This window comes from Phalacrocorax carbo, chromosome 1, assembly GCF_963921805.1.
Source record: "Phalacrocorax carbo chromosome 1, bPhaCar2.1, whole genome shotgun sequence".
NCBI classification, from domain to species: Eukaryota; Metazoa; Chordata; class Aves; order Suliformes; family Phalacrocoracidae; genus Phalacrocorax; species Phalacrocorax carbo.
This window is the reverse complement of record NC_087513.1, coordinates 200,240,051-200,251,789: the sequence shown is the minus strand read 5'-3', so window position 1 is coordinate 200,251,789 and position 11,739 is coordinate 200,240,051. Positions and strand designations below refer to the sequence as shown.

The following is an 11,739-nucleotide window of genomic DNA, read 5'->3' as shown; positions in this document are numbered from 1 at the left end:
TTGAGTAGAGATTTGCTGAATATTTTATTACACCTTTTCTAACACTTCAGGGTCCTCATGCTCTATAGGACAAATTTATCTCCAAATCATGCCCCTCACCCTGGGCCCCAGGGAAGCTGAAGGGAGCAGGGTGGGTGCAGTGGGTGTTGCAGCCATCCATGCAGGCGACGGGCAGCAGGCCAGGCTGAACCCACAGCATCAACACTCAGGTCTCCTAACCTGTTGGGAAACCTCATTGAAATTTTCTTCAAGACACATTTTAGATGAAGGCTAAATGTTTTAATAGAAAAGTAAAATTCTGCTTTCGATAAATAAAACCTAAAAGTTTCCAAATCCCTCCTAAAAGGTACTGAAACCCAAATGTTTCTTACTAAAGAGGAAACTTGTGAAAACATTTTGGCAGGATCTGGAGATTTGGGTGTGGGGACACGACCTGGCTTTGCAAAACAGGGGTTTGTGTCGGTGACCATGCAGTGCATCCTGTCACCAGCGCTCCCACCAGCCCGGCATCACTTGTGGCCTCGGAGGGACGGGGATGGTGACCCCAGGTGGAGGCCCACGCTCACCAACCTCCACCCAGTGAGACATAGATTTATTTCTCTGCTTAGAAACCACGCTGTTCAGCCACATTGGATTCATCCAATGTTGGATTCATCAGCCATGTTGATTTGTACCAGGAATAGCATGGCCAGCAGGAGCAGGGCAGTGATTGTCCCCTTGTACTTGGCAATGGTGAGGCTGCACCTCTAATACTGTGTTCAGTTTTGTGCCCCTCACTACAAGGACATTAAGGTCCTTACTGCGCTTTGCCAGGCATCTTGCCTGGAATGTGACCAGACAAGGGCAATGAAGCTGGTGAAGGGTCTGGAGACCAAGTCTGATGAGGAGCAGCTGAGGGAACTGGGGTTGTTTAGTTTGGAGGAGGCTGAGGGGAGACCCTATCACCCTGTACAACTACCTGAAAGGAGATTGTAGTGAGGTGGGTGTTGGCCTCTTCTCCCAAGTTACTAGTGCTAGGACAAGAGGAAATGGTCTCAAGCTGCACCAGGGGAGGTTTAGATTGTATATGAGGAAAAATGTCTTTACTGAAAGAGCGGTCAGGCATTGGAACAGGCTGTCCTGAGAAGTGGTGGAGTCACCATCCCTGGAGGTGTTCAAAAAACGTGTAGACATGGCACTTCAGCACATGGTTTAGGAGACATGGTAGTGTTGGGTTGATGATCCTAGAGGTCTTTTTCAACCTTTGTGATTCTATGGTTCTATGATTTACTCCTCTGCTTATGTGGCTCAGCTTCTCGGGGTTGCGCCAGGGAGAAAGTAGGGGGGATGAGGAAGGAGTGGCAGGGGTTTGGGCGGCGGGTGTCTCTGAGGTGGAGATAGCCGCGGGGGAGCACCGCCGCGTACAGCCGCCGCCCGCTGCCGCCCCCGGGAGCTGCCCGGCGGCCGTCCCCCACCACAAGGCCTTCCCGCCACGGCCCGTCCCCGCGGGGCCGTGGAGGCAAAGGCCTCCCAGCGGCGGGGCAGCAGGGCCACGGGGCGGCCAACCTCGGCGGTGGGCGGGACGGCGGGGCGGGACGGGCCGGAGCGGGGCGGGGCGGAGCGGGACGAGGCGGCGGCGTCTCCCCCACGGCGGGCCGCCAGGGGGCGCTGCCGCGGAGCCCGCAGCCCGAGTGGCCGCTCTTGGCGGCGGGGCCGGCTCCTCCGAGCCGCATCATGTGGGCCGGCCCCTTCCATGGAGCCGGGGCTGCTGCCGCCGTGCGCCGCCTGGGCGGACGCCGCCATGAGGCTCTGAGGGGCGGCTGCCTACGGAGGATCCAGCCGGTCGCGCTGCGGAGCGCTCCGAGCCTGGCGCCGGCCTCGCCCCCGAACAGGGGAGCCCAGTGCTGCGGCCGCTGCTACTGCCGCCGCCGCGGGTCCGGCCGGGCGGGCGGGCGGCCTGGGGCCATGTAAAGCGGCAGCGGCCGGGGGCAGCCGAGCCGAGCTCGGGGAGAGGAGCCGCCGCCGCCGGTCGGGGAGGCCCCGCGGGGGGGATCATGGCGACGTCTAATCTCTTAAAGGTGAGAGCGGCGGCCTGGCCGGGCCCTGCGTGAGAAAGGAGGCGGCGAGGCCGGGCGGCCGGGGCTGCCCCGCCGGCGGCTGGGCCCTGCGGGTGGCCGGGGCGGCAGGCCGCGGGCGCCGCTCCCCGAAGTTGACGTTCCCCGGGCGCAGGGGGGGGTCCCGGCGGCCCGCTCTCAGGTGAGCGGCCCCGGCGCCGCCGCCGGTGCGGGAGCGCCGGCCTCGTCCGGCCCGGCCCGTGGCCGCTGCGCTGCCCGCGCCCCCCGGCCCTCCCTGCCCGCGCCCGCGGGGACGGCGCCGCGTCGTGCGGTGGGACGGGGCACCGCGACCTCCCTTTGTTTATTTAAAAAGACCGAGGGGTGCGGAAAATGAGTTTTAAGTTAAACAAAGAGTGGGAAAACGGCTTGGCGGTGGGCAGGTGTCGTGCGGGTTGCCGCCGTGTTCCAGCTTTTTTGTTAACTGCACTTTTTCTGCAGAGGAAAACTCCTGGAGGCCTCTCGCTTATGTTAAGCAGCTTTGCTTTTGCAGTCGGGTGTTTTGAAGCGCTTTCCCGGTGCTCGATGACAGATGTCAGTCACTACGAGCTGCTGCCTATTTGAACAGAAGTTTTCAGTGTGACAGGCCGGTATTTGAGCTCAGGACTGTCTGTCCTGATATTTGCGGCATGTGTGTGGAGAAGGCTGTATGTGGCCTTTGAGGCCGTGCCAGCGCACGGAAGGCGGGCCTACTTTAAACAACTGTTACCAATGCCTCCCGTAAGTGTTTCTAGAACGTCAGTGTAGTTAGGGTGAAAGGCTTTGGGAAGACTCTCTGCTTAACTTTGTCAGTTAACATTTTAAAATATATATAAATATAGAAGTATAGATGTGTTCAGCACTATGCATTATAGTTCTGAACGTGGTTCTGAAGAAGTGCTGCTTACGTTGTAGCAGTCTGACCTATTTTGCATGTATAAATTTGGCCTGAAACTGCTGGTTGTGTTACTCTGAGACAATCAGCGTGAAGAAATGAGAAATAATTGACAGACTTGTTTCTTCCTTGTATCCAAATAAAACCTTTTAGTATTAAAAAGATAAGTCTTTTTTTTTCTTAAATCTTGAAGTGTAATTGAAATTAATTTTAATTCATTTATCTATATTTTTATGCCTAAGTGGATAGTTAGACTTCTAAGTGAATAAGACTTTATTAAAAATATAAAATTGAAGAATCCAAGAACACCAGTGGAAAAAAAATAGTGTCCCATAAGAAGAAACATGCTTTTTGTGGAAGAGTGTGGTTTTAGAGCAGGGCTCACACAGTTTATCTACTTGTTTATGCTTTGGTCCATATCTTTGCTGTGTGTTTAAGGATCTCAGGAAAGACTGATGCGTGCTTTGGTGAGACATGTGGTTGTATAGCCCACAGTAGATAGAAGAAACACAGGCCTATGAGATTTGTTAGCATTCCACTTCAACTGTTTTGAAAGAAGAGTAAGTGTACAGTAAGTGAAAAGAGAATCAAAAGGCCTTGATTCTGCGAGATGGCTCTTGCTGAACTCAGGCCTTTAGGTTGGGTAGTGATGTTTTTGCAACTGGCCTTTGAATAGTTAATATTTTATATTGACAACAAGATACATATGCACAGTGTGTTTTAAGAAAAATGCTACGGAAATACCTGTTCTAAAATAGGCCTTTCTGGTGACTTGAAGTGTTTTTAAGCACTGTAACTTACCAGTTAGTGAGTTTTCTAAAGTATGAGTCCTGCATTACTAAAAGAAAGATTATTCAGTGATTTGATCTTGTTTCTAATGACACAACAAATCAATGCAAGAATTGGAACTAGGTAAGGTCTTTTGTTGCCCAGTTCTGCACATCAGAGTGCTCTTGGAGAAGCAAACTGTTGATTCCAGCTTAGTGTTGAGTGGCAGTGCCTCATGCCATTTGGGGCTGTGAAACATACTTCTGCTTTAATGTTTAGGGAAAAAAAAGCAATGTCTCAGCACAGTAAAAAATCCCTGGGTAAGAAAGGAGAGGTGTTAAAATCTGTAAAGTTTTTCAATATCTTTTGCAAGTAAGCCTGCATAATCAAATCTAAATTGGGATTAGGCAGATCTTGTTTTTCCTAGGACAAATAGGAACCAGAGTTTTCTCTGATTTTTCCCCCATCCTCGTTAGACTTGCTACGTAGTTCAGAAAATGAAGTGAATTATCCTTTTCTTATTCTAGTAACAGATACTAGCTGAATCCAAATCTGGCTGGCTGTCATAATTTTAAAGGGCATAGTTTATACTCCACTAGTCCATCTTTTTCCTAATTGTAAATTATTTTTTTAGTGAGAAGCATGTTTTCAGAGAGCCTTCTTTAAGTGGAAAATTAGAATGACCAATTGTATACTGAATTCTGGTGAGATACAACAAATTGTAAGTGGTGAAAATCTTGAAGTACTTAGTAAGCGATGGCCGTTATGTGGTAAGCTAGCGTGTACCCTACCTGTAGCAGAACCGTTCTCCCACGCTGATGCCGTGGCTTTCCTGTGGGTGACCATGCTATTACTAGGCGAGTCCCCTAGAGTTTCTTCTCTCAGCATGCGACTCTGGCTCTTTTAAAGTGGGGTGCTTTGTTTCAGGGTGCGCGTTGGACTTGTAACCTGTTCCCTTTGCAGTGACAGGGTAGCCTAAACCAATTCAATCACGTGACATGAAGATGCGTGAGTGTTTCTGCAGTTTCTGGAACAGAAAGCACCTCAGCTTATTGCAGCAGAAAGAAAACCTGTAGCTGTATCCATGCTAGCAGATCTTGACACTTATGTGGAGTTTTACTGGAGCTGCCAGCAAATGCAAGAGTCTGTCATTGCAAGATGAATTACAGCCTGACCCTGGTGTTAGGAGGGAGGAAGCCAAGAAGGCAGTAGATTTTCTGTAGAGTTAAGTGAAATGAGAACCACTATTTACCTTTGCATTGTTTCAAACTATTTTTTTTGATCTCACGCCTCTGTCACTGACAACTGGAATCTGAAGGTTTTGAATTCTTCAACCTAAGTACGTATTTCCAGATCTGTAGTTTAAGTTTGTCTTTTTCTTCCTGGCTATTTCCAATTAGGATATCCTTAAGAAGCTAGGGAATGTTGCAAACTGATTAGTTACATGGCAAAGGTTTCCCTGTGGCTGCTTTTTGCTTTGTAGAGTAACTTTGCTACAGTCATTACACCGATTTTTTTAGAGCTGGTGGAGGCAGAGATTAATCAGACAGTGAATTTTCATGCTTATTTCTGTCTAGGACATCATATTTCATAATTCATCCTTCTGTGAACTAGCTTATATACTCATATACACTACTTCACCATTTTCAGACACTATATATAGTGAAGATGAAGATGTTACTCATACGTAGATAAGATGTAGAGGATGTTGCTTTTTTACAGTAGTTTAGAGCATCTGTCAGAGATCAGGGCTGAATTTGTATGTGGCCTGAAATATCTATAGGGTACACAGTAGAGAGTGTTGAATGTCCAAATCGACATTTCGGGGTTCAGAGGAACAGTAGTGTGGAGATCTTGTTATGTTGTCTTGCCTTGTTGTATTTAACTTTTATTTAGGCTTTTACACCGTATTCTGTGCCTGCCTCTGCTGCGTTTTCCTTACATTTGGTTACAGTTAAGGAGAGGAATTTTGTGTTGTGTGATAATATCCAAACAAGCAGAACTGGTTAGTGGAACAGTTCCACTTGCATCATTATCCTAATTCTACATAATACCCACCAACATAGTCTGGGAGTTTTTTTTTACCTGCTGTCCTAAAATATTGTGTTTAGGTGCTTATGCATAGAAGTGAAGAACAGGAAAAAGTAAGCTTGAAGAGCAAAGTTGTAGTATATATTTCAACATAGTTTGTGAAGTAGTATATATTTCAAGCAAAGTTTAGTGTTAAAATGGAACTTTAAATCTCTGCGGACACAGTCAGTCAAGTGACTCTTGATACATAAAATATTTCGTAAGTGGAGTTATTTTTCAAAGGATCACGTTTTAGATGCCTAGAATGGTTACTTAGACAGGGCATGGGTATCAAGCATAATCCCTGTTTTCTGAGAAGATTTGATAAGTGGGGTAATTTTATTTCATTAAAGGTGTGACTTACCTTCCTCCTTACCTTCCCTCACAAACTGTGGTTTGAGGCAACACACTCAGAAAGAAAAGTTACCCAGGCAATAGTGCTCAAAAATTGCACAGGTTTGTGGGTGGCTCAACAAAGTGGGAAATGGGTTCCTTGGGTTATCTGGGTCACTGGTGTGTATGTAACTTTGGTAACAACTAAGAATTAGTGCTGTTTGCTCTCCTCTTTTACTGTAAAATTTTGTTTCTCATGCACCAATAGGGGTAGAATTAATGAATGTGAATGATACACAGTAGGTGGTATTTTGCACCCTTTCTTCTTGTAATTTCAGTACAAGAGTGTAAGATTAATGGTCATGGAAGTCTGACTCTAGATGACGTTGAATTGTTTATTGAAATTAAAGAATAGTTTAGTTGAGTGGGATTTTTAATTGATTTTATTTCTTTTGCTGCTTGGCTTAGAAATAAAGGAGGAAGTGTTTTAAAAAAATTTACTCCTATGTATGGGAAATAGGGTTCTAAACTTGCCTAATGGCATTTTCTGCCAAGCTTTATTTGGGGAATCCTTGTTAAGTAGGTACATGTTTGTTACAACTGGACATGCAGTTTTTATGAGTGAAATGGAGTTTTATGTGTGCTTCTTAGCATGAACTAGGTAATCACAATCTAAATCATATAAACACTAGTGTTTGCAATCCCCCTGCCATGTTTTACAGTGAAACTAGTCTTATTCACAAAGATAGAGTTTTAGTGTGGGGTGGTGGTTTTGTTTTTTGGTGTTTTTTGTTTTGTTTTGGGGTTGTTTTTTGGTTTTTATTTTTTATCTTCAGCTGTTTTCAGCAAAGGGCTGAATTACACTTCTTCAGAATTGCAGAACAGGCTTTTTAGCTCTTCCAGAAAACTTACAGGATCTACTCTGAAATTTCACTCCAAAGGAAAACTTTTGAGGAAGTTGGTTTTACTTATTTTATAATGCCTTTTCTGGAACTTCTAACTGTTCAGCAGCTGGTCTTTCAAGTTTGTCATCCTGCAAAGAGGGACTGGGAACAGATATATCTATCTGAGAGTAGAAACTAGTAATTTTCACAGGAATAGGAAAGATTAGAGCAACTCATCAAATGTTTAGAGAATAATTGTAAAGCTAGCTCTATGTGGGGGAAGCATGTAGTTGATGATTTTTCAAAGATCATGCATTCAATTTTGTTTTTCTTTACAGTGGAAGAGAGCAGTCAAAACTGTCTCTCTGAATTGGAAAACAATTCCTTTTCCTTTTTTTTAATTCAGTACCTACCACAGTGGTTTGATAAAGCTGTGAGGCCTTCAGGTGCTGTTGCTGTAAAAATAGTTACTGTGATGCCTGTTGTATCTTTATAACTTGAAGATGAGACATCTTTGCACTTAAGAGCAGCAGGGGATACAGTTTCCAAACTGTGCTTATTCTGAATATTAAATAACAGATTTAATTGTAAATTTCCATGTGGAAATTTATCAGAAGGAGATGGTTGAGAGAACATGGTGTGCTGCTTGTGTGTGTTTATCTGAAGAGATGTTAGTGACAGAACAGTGCACTAGTCAGAATTTCAAGTAGTTAAACTGTATTATTTGCTGTGTTTGAAGTGAATTGTGTTAAATGTAATATTATTAGCCAAGACAATGATCTGTTCAAAAGTAAATAGGGCATTGGAACATAACACTGCAGATAACCAGTAGTCTTCCTGCCACAGAACTCTGTCAACATTTTTTAATTGTGGGTTTTTCTTTTTAAAATGTGATTTTTTTTTTCTTTTTAAAATAGGATTACAACATATGCAACAGAACTGTTATTTTTCTCTTAAACTTTTTTGTTTTTTTTTAATAGTGGAGTTCAGCCTGTATACTACAAGGAGATTTTTCAGAATAATCAGAATTATATGGGAGCACTTCATTTCTTTATCTTTCCTCTTAATTTGTGTCATAAGCTTGAAAAAATTCACCTTGGATTAGATTTTCAGCACAGTGTAAATCATTTTTATCTGCACCAACTGTAGTCTTGGTCATCAAACTGCATATGGCCAGTTAACCCACAGGAAGGGAGCCTGCAACACAACAGCTCCTATGTTACTGTGCTTCCTTCCTCCCTCCTTGCTGCTGATGCCAAATGCATAGTGGAGGAAAAAAGGCATGTGGCAGCATCCACAGGTACTAGTCCTGATTCCTGGCTGCCATTTTTGGTAATGGTAATTCATTGAAGATGGGTTGCAGCTCTGCCTCACGACTTCAGTTGCATGTGTCTTGGCTGGGGCGGTGAGACTGACTGACTATCATTCATGTTGTCCATGTGTAACTCCATTAACAGGTGAGGAACACTTGCTCTGGAACTTGTTGCATTGTAGCTCATGTAGTGAATAAAGGAAGAAGTTGGCAGTCTGCTTCTCTATGGAACAAATAATAGCTCTTTCACTTTTTAAAATAATGCTTACTGTGAAAAATGTTGTTCAGCTATGGTGTTGTAGCTCAAATGCTAGCTTGTGAGACAACTCTGAGAAGAAGATATTTTTACGTTGACCGTAGAAACAGCAATCCTTAAAGAAAACTTTGAATAAGAAACTGTTTTAACAGTAGTATTTTTTTGTTCCTTTTAGAATAAAGGTTCACTTCAGTTTGAAGACAAATGGGATTTCATGCGCCCTATTGTTTTGAAACTTCTTCGTCAGGAGTCTGTCACAAAACAGCAATGGTTTGATCTGTTTTCGTAAGTAATTTTTTAGTATCTTGCATCCTTCTGAGTAATGGGAATACAGTTATGGTACTACTTCTGATACAGAAGTTATGTATGACACAGACTATGTGAGAGCACACAGACCAAAAGTACTAGTTGAAGTTTTATTAAGTGGTAAGTGTGCCTACATCACTATAAATGTGCAGAAGTAGAGTTTTGCTGAGGTTCAGATCCTTGCAAATAGGATGGAGAAAGACCAGCAGAGCTTTTGGCTTCAGCTGATCATAGTAAACAAGTTTTGTACCTGCCCACAAAGCTTTTGTTAGAATTCGAGAGAAAATGTTTACTGCTTTGGCAGTAAGTTCATTTAAAGGCAGTTTGCAGAATGTTACATTATTCTGATTTGAATGGCTTTCTTCTAAAATAACCTAAGAATGCTACTGAAGTAACAGGGTAATGCAGTTTAACTGGTATAATTTGAATAGTTTTTAACCCTAAGAATAATATTTTTTTTTTCCAGGCAGTGTTTGCATTATTGTACTTTTTAAAAACCCTGCCATTCTCCTCCTTCCAAAAAGCCAGAAGTTGCCTCCTGTTAGGCAACAATTCTTTTTTCTTAGTAAGTGTCATGTGAACTTTGCCAGCATAATATGGAAGTGAGTTACAACATATATATTGAAAGTATATCTAAAATAATCTTGATCTCAACGTTGTTCTTTTCCCTCAAGTACAGTTGTACCTTAAACCTGCAGTCTCTCCTTTTGCTTTTTAAAAACTGTCACAAAAGTATTTTTTACTGCACCTGTCACTTTTCTGCCAACTGAAAGGAAAGGTAGTTTGTCATGTAAAGAGTTTTACTACCTTATGATGTTATGGTTGTAGTAGCTGCCAAAACCATGGTGTGGTTAAGGTACAAATTCAGTTCCGAGTCATTGCTTTCATTTCTAATAATCAGTTCAATAATTCTACATTGGTATTGAAATTATCCAGGTATTATTCTTCTTGTAGCTGAATTATTGAATAGAACTTAGGTAACTTTATGGCTAAATTAAGGATATTGAGGGAAAGGATCCCACTCTTCTAGGTTCCTGTTTTTGGACAATGTTCTTTTATAAGCTTTTTAATAAAAATTTAAAATCTGAGTGTCTTCTACCTGCCCTTTGAGTGTAATTACCCAGTATTGCTTTCTTCACTGCTGTCAGGAAGTTGGCGTTCTACATACAGTAACGCCCTTTCTGCATGTGAAAGTTGCGTAAGGCTCAAGTTAGGTAGACACCTGTAAATCCTGGGCCAGCACCTTTGATCTGTGTCAAAGGGACTTTTCACCTTTTCAGTGTTGTCTTTTCAGTTAAACTAAAAAAGATGCTTTTGTATTGAAGTAACTGTAGTGATTTAATAGGAACCAAGTCATACCTTCAGATTATATAGTTGCTTTCCTGCAAAGATGTGGCCTTTCTATTGAAAGGAGGGAGAAGAACCAGAGGAAGGTAATGAGTCAAAACAAGGCTTGCTAGCCCATATTATATGTGATGTATGGTAAGGAGTGTAACTTGCTTTATTTAGTCTTCAGTAGGGAAAGAAAATAGGAATTAAGTTACACTTGCTGGCCTGTCAGCTAGGAAAAACAGGAATTCATTTGAATATTGATCAAAACTCATTAATGTAATTCTGCTTTGCAATGCTGTTTGATAGATTTTCTGCAGCACATTCACTTTAAAATGCTACCACTGTCATGAAATGTTTAAGTGATCTTATTAAACTAATTAAAATGTCTTTTAAATTACCTGATGCCACTAAGCTCACATTTCTTACAAGGAAGCTCTGTTTCCTTTGTACCACAAGGATGTTGTAGTGCTTGGATTATAAAACTGTGAGTGAAGGCTGCGTGTTAATGAGAGTATTTTAGAATACTATGGTCTGAGTAGTAATGCTTCTACTGGCAAGTGATTTCTGTCTTTGACAAGGAAAAGCTTAAAAAATTGTCCTTAATGCAGTGAGGATTATCGAATGGATATTGAAAACAGAATTGGCTTCTACATCTTCTCCTTGACCGTAGCCTTTTCCTAGATAGGTTGCTGTTCCTTGCTTCTAAGACTTCCTTGTAGCTTCAGTATCTTCTCCAAACATGTTTTCTTGCATGTGTCACTGGGATCTAGCTGTGTATTGTTTGCCAATGATAGATAAAAAGTGTATTAATTTCTTAGACATACTTAAATTATGACTATTTAAGCTTCATATATTACAGCATTAAACTTTGAGTAGTTGTTATTAAAAGACTGATAAATTGTTTTCTAGAGATGTGCATGCAGTTTGCTTGTGGGATGATAAAGGTCCAGCAAAAATCCATCAGGCTTTGAAGGAAGACATCCTTGATTTTATTAAACAGGCACAAGCAGTAAGTTTTTAATGTTTCATAACTTCTATTCATATTGTTAGGAAAATAACCAAATAGTTTTGACTTTTGTTGGATCTAAATGGATTGCTTTTTTGTTTGAAATTCTGTGATGTTCTGGAGTTCGTTGTTACCCTGTTAACCTCCTTTGCCAAAAGGAAGACTTAGCCTCGAGCATTTGCCTTGGCTCATTGTTTTCTCGCAGTCCTGAAACTGGGGTGGGCAATGGTTTTTGTGTTAGAATATTAAAAAAAAAAAAAAACAAAAACCAGCATTATTTTTGTTTATCCAACAGTACTTATGGAATCTTCATCCACTTAAACTTCTTGAGGCAAAATTCTCTGAAGAAATTACTGTCTGAAAAAAAATTTTGTTTGTCTAGCTTCATTGCTATGCTGACATGTCCATTGATGGCTTTAAAATAAGCCATATGTATGGCATACTAGAAATATCCGTGCTATTGACTCAGCAAGCTTAGCTGTCCAGTTTTATGGGCTTCCTCCTGAAC

At 42.3% G+C, this 11,739-nt stretch overlaps 1 protein-coding gene across 1 annotated transcript in view; it reads left to right on the top strand.

Moving 5' to 3' along the window:
- The first annotated feature begins 1,673 nt into the window (after window positions 1–1,673).
- Window positions 1,674–11,739, top strand: part of CUL5 (cullin 5) — a 34,050-nt gene continuing 23,984 nt past the window's right edge. The window contains exons 1-3 of the mRNA XM_064441253.1: window positions 1,674–2,057; window positions 8,763–8,872; window positions 11,135–11,234. Of these exons, the coding sequence (XP_064297323.1) occupies window positions 2,034–2,057; window positions 8,763–8,872; window positions 11,135–11,234 (234 nt within the window). The 5' untranslated portion in view covers window positions 1,674–2,033. The remainder of the gene's footprint in view (window positions 2,058–8,762; window positions 8,873–11,134; window positions 11,235–11,739) is intronic.